The sequence below is a fragment of the Phalaenopsis equestris genome, unplaced genomic scaffold (genome assembly GCF_001263595.1).
Source record: "Phalaenopsis equestris unplaced genomic scaffold, ASM126359v1 Scaffold000364, whole genome shotgun sequence".
Classification (NCBI taxonomy): Eukaryota; Viridiplantae; Streptophyta; class Magnoliopsida; order Asparagales; family Orchidaceae; genus Phalaenopsis; species Phalaenopsis equestris.
This window is the reverse complement of record NW_018164806.1, coordinates 937037-940169: the sequence shown is the minus strand read 5'-3', so window position 1 is coordinate 940169 and position 3133 is coordinate 937037. Positions and strand designations below refer to the sequence as shown.

Genomic DNA, 3133 nt, shown 5'->3' with positions numbered 1-3133 from the left:
AATTATATATATATGGGAAAGAAGATATCTGGGAATCTGAAACACTGCCGACACGACTGATGCGACAAAACCACATTGGTACCCAAATAAGGTAGACATTACAAGAAATAGAAAAATGTTTTATTTTAAATCTAACTAAGCAATTGTTCATTGCTTCGCCCGAGATAAAACTTTGACGCCGATGTCATTCATACATAAACTCGTCATCCTTCCTGAAAAGGTTATTCTAGCTATCCCTAGGTTGAGCAGCAAAGACATCTCTAACTGTTGACAGTTCCAAACACATGCACATCACTTCTCCACGATCAACAAATTTATCCCTCTAGAAAGTTGCAATTTCCTCATGCAGTCAACAACTTCCCTCTTCACCTGATTGACTCTCTCAACAACCTCAGTAATTCTTCTATCACCATCTCCTCGAGGATACCCCAAAAAATGAACAAAACACTCCTCCATCTCAAGAAGGTGGTGAAGTATGAAGTCAAAAGGCACACGACATCCGCCTCCCCCGGTAACCTCCTCCCCCCTCGCAGCACCAAAAGAAACCTGACGGCCTTCACCCAGACCTCCAACACCTTGACCTCCAGCATTCTGACCTTCAACAATCTGATCCTCGACATGTCGCTTAGCACCTTGCTCCAGTGTGTTCAGTTTTTCCATATCCGCTCTCCCAACGACAACATATTCCGTATTCACTCCCTCGACCGCAACCTGGTTCACAACCGCCCAGTCATTCTCAGGGCCAACATCATCATCTACCAATATAGAATTGACAGTCAGGGCTTGAGTTGTTGCATCGGGAAAAAAGATGCAAATTGTAGATCAAGCTACATACCAAGAATCCACCCCCATTCAGTTGTGGTGTAAGAAAAAACGGCCTCAGCAACTTACCCTTGTCTTCCACCTTAAGAAGAAAAACGGCCTCAACACCATGTCGACATGTCGCTCAGCACCTTACTCCAGTGCGTTCAGCTTTGCCATATCTGCTCTCCCCGCGACAACCTATTCCGTATTCACTCCCTCGACCGCAACCTGATTCACAACCGCCCAGTCATTCTCAGGGCCAACATCACCATCTACCAATATAGAATTGACAGTCAGGGCTTGAGTTGTTGCATCGGGAAAAAAGATGCAAATTGTAGATCAAGCTACATACCAAGAATCCACCCCCATTCAGTTGTGGTGTAAGAAAAAACGGCCTCAGCAACTTACCCTTGTCTTCCACCTTAAGAAGAAAAACGGCCTCAACACCATGTCGACATGTCGCTCAGCACCTTACTCCAGTGCGTTCAGCTTTGCCATATCTGCTCTCCCCGCGACAACCTATTCCGTATTCACTCCCTCGACCGCAACTTAGTCCACAACCGCCCAGTCATTCTCAGGACCAGCATCACTATCTACCGATATAGAATTGATAGTCAGGGCTTGAGTTGCTGCACCGAGAAAAAAAGATGCAAACGGTAGATCAAGCTACATACCAAGAATCCACCCCCATTCAGTTGTGGTGTAAGAAAAAATGGCCTCAGCAATTTACCCTTGTTTTCCACCTTCACAAGAATGACTGCTCTTAGTCGATCGAAGACATGCCTTGGCCTCAGCCACTGCGTTCTTAGGACCTCTCTGGGAACCGCGACCCCGCAATCACCTAGACAAATAATCTCTCTCCTACAACAAGAACACTCACCTTTGGCAAGTGTCCCATAAGATGATCGTCGGGACGACCTCTAGCCTAACTCTAGCCTGTCCTGCAAACCTCTCCCGGAGTGAGCCCGCTAGGAAACCGAAAGAACCATATCAGCTCTCACGATTGTCGGCTCTTGGCTTGGGCAAAACTCTCTTTCTACTCACCCCTTCTGTGGATACCTCACTCACCGGCTTACGCTTCACGTCTAACTTACGAGCTTGTGCCCGCATATCACTCATGTCTTTAAGAGGGACACTTTTTTCGGAAGGCGAAACTCCTTTGTCAGACATCACAAAAAGCATGAAAAAAGAGTAAGAAGAAATAAAGGCGGTGCAAACCTCCCTTGCCCCAAAACCTATTTATAATAGCTCGGGCATGGAAATTCAGAGAAGTGCATTATTGTGCAATGATGTAATTTAATTATTTCATATATATTAAAAAGATTCTCTTATATTTATGTGTTGTACAACTTCCGAGAAGCAAGAGAATCAGGGAACTGAATATGTACATATAAAAATATGTCAGCATTAATCTCAAGACAACTAAACGACTCAGAAAAAAATGCGTACGATCGAACAGTTCCTTCGAAGATCGTTTTTTGGTTGTATATTGACAAGAGAAGCATCTTGTTCAAACGATCGATGAAAGGCGTCGGAAGAAACTTCTGCAGGGCGGTAAACAACTACCAAGATGAACGACAATGAGCACTCTTTCAAACTACATATTGAACGAGTCAAGACTTATCAGCGATAGACAACTCTTATCAATTGAATTAGTCTCTGATTTTATTATATGCGAATAACTCTGTGATTACTAATAAATCCTCGTGAAAATTTAATGATGAGTGGGTTAACTTATATTTATGTAGTGTTGGATTATATGCCTATAAAAAGGGTTCCAAGTCATGGATAAAGAACACACCTTTACTGTTCCATAGTTCTCTCTCTCTCCCTAATCACTTACTAGCAGAACGTTTCTATTCATTTGATGCGTTTTCCAAATACTTTTGGATTCAATAATAGTAAGTATAAATATCAAATTAAATTTAGGTCTTAGAGATATAAATATATAAAATTTATGTGATGCGAGTATAAAGTTCTCTAAAAAGATACCCATCTTGAAAGCTAGATCCTTTGTAGTGGCCGCGAACTCGTATCTCTGTTCACGTGGATTCCACATAGCAGATATTAGGCTGGGATGGCGACCACAATGTGTGCAGCGAGCAAAAAATAATTTGGTAGCTGAGCAGTGACATTTTCAGTAATGCCACGTCCACTAGACAGGACTAACTTTAATCAACAAAAATTAAGTCTCAATTATTCGGGATCTACTTTATTAATTTAATTTTTAAAATTATATGTGGGGACCCAAACATCTTTGTTTGCACAACATATATAAGTAATGTTGTCGTTAGTTTTTTTTTTTTTTTTTTTTATTTCTTTTTGAATT

At 41.7% G+C, this 3133-nt stretch overlaps 1 protein-coding gene across 1 annotated transcript in view; it reads right to left on the bottom strand.

Annotated features, from left to right (window-relative positions):
- Positions 1–291: 291 nt before the first annotated feature.
- LOC110026321 (ferredoxin--nitrite reductase, chloroplastic-like) overlaps positions 292–3133 on the bottom strand; it is a gene marked incomplete at its 5' end in the record, with an annotated part of 6283 nt that continues 3441 nt past the window's right edge. Inside the window, one exon of the mRNA XM_020727213.1 lies at positions 292–711. Coding sequence (XP_020582872.1) covers positions 292–711 — 420 coding nt within the window. The remainder of the gene's footprint in view (positions 712–3133) is intronic.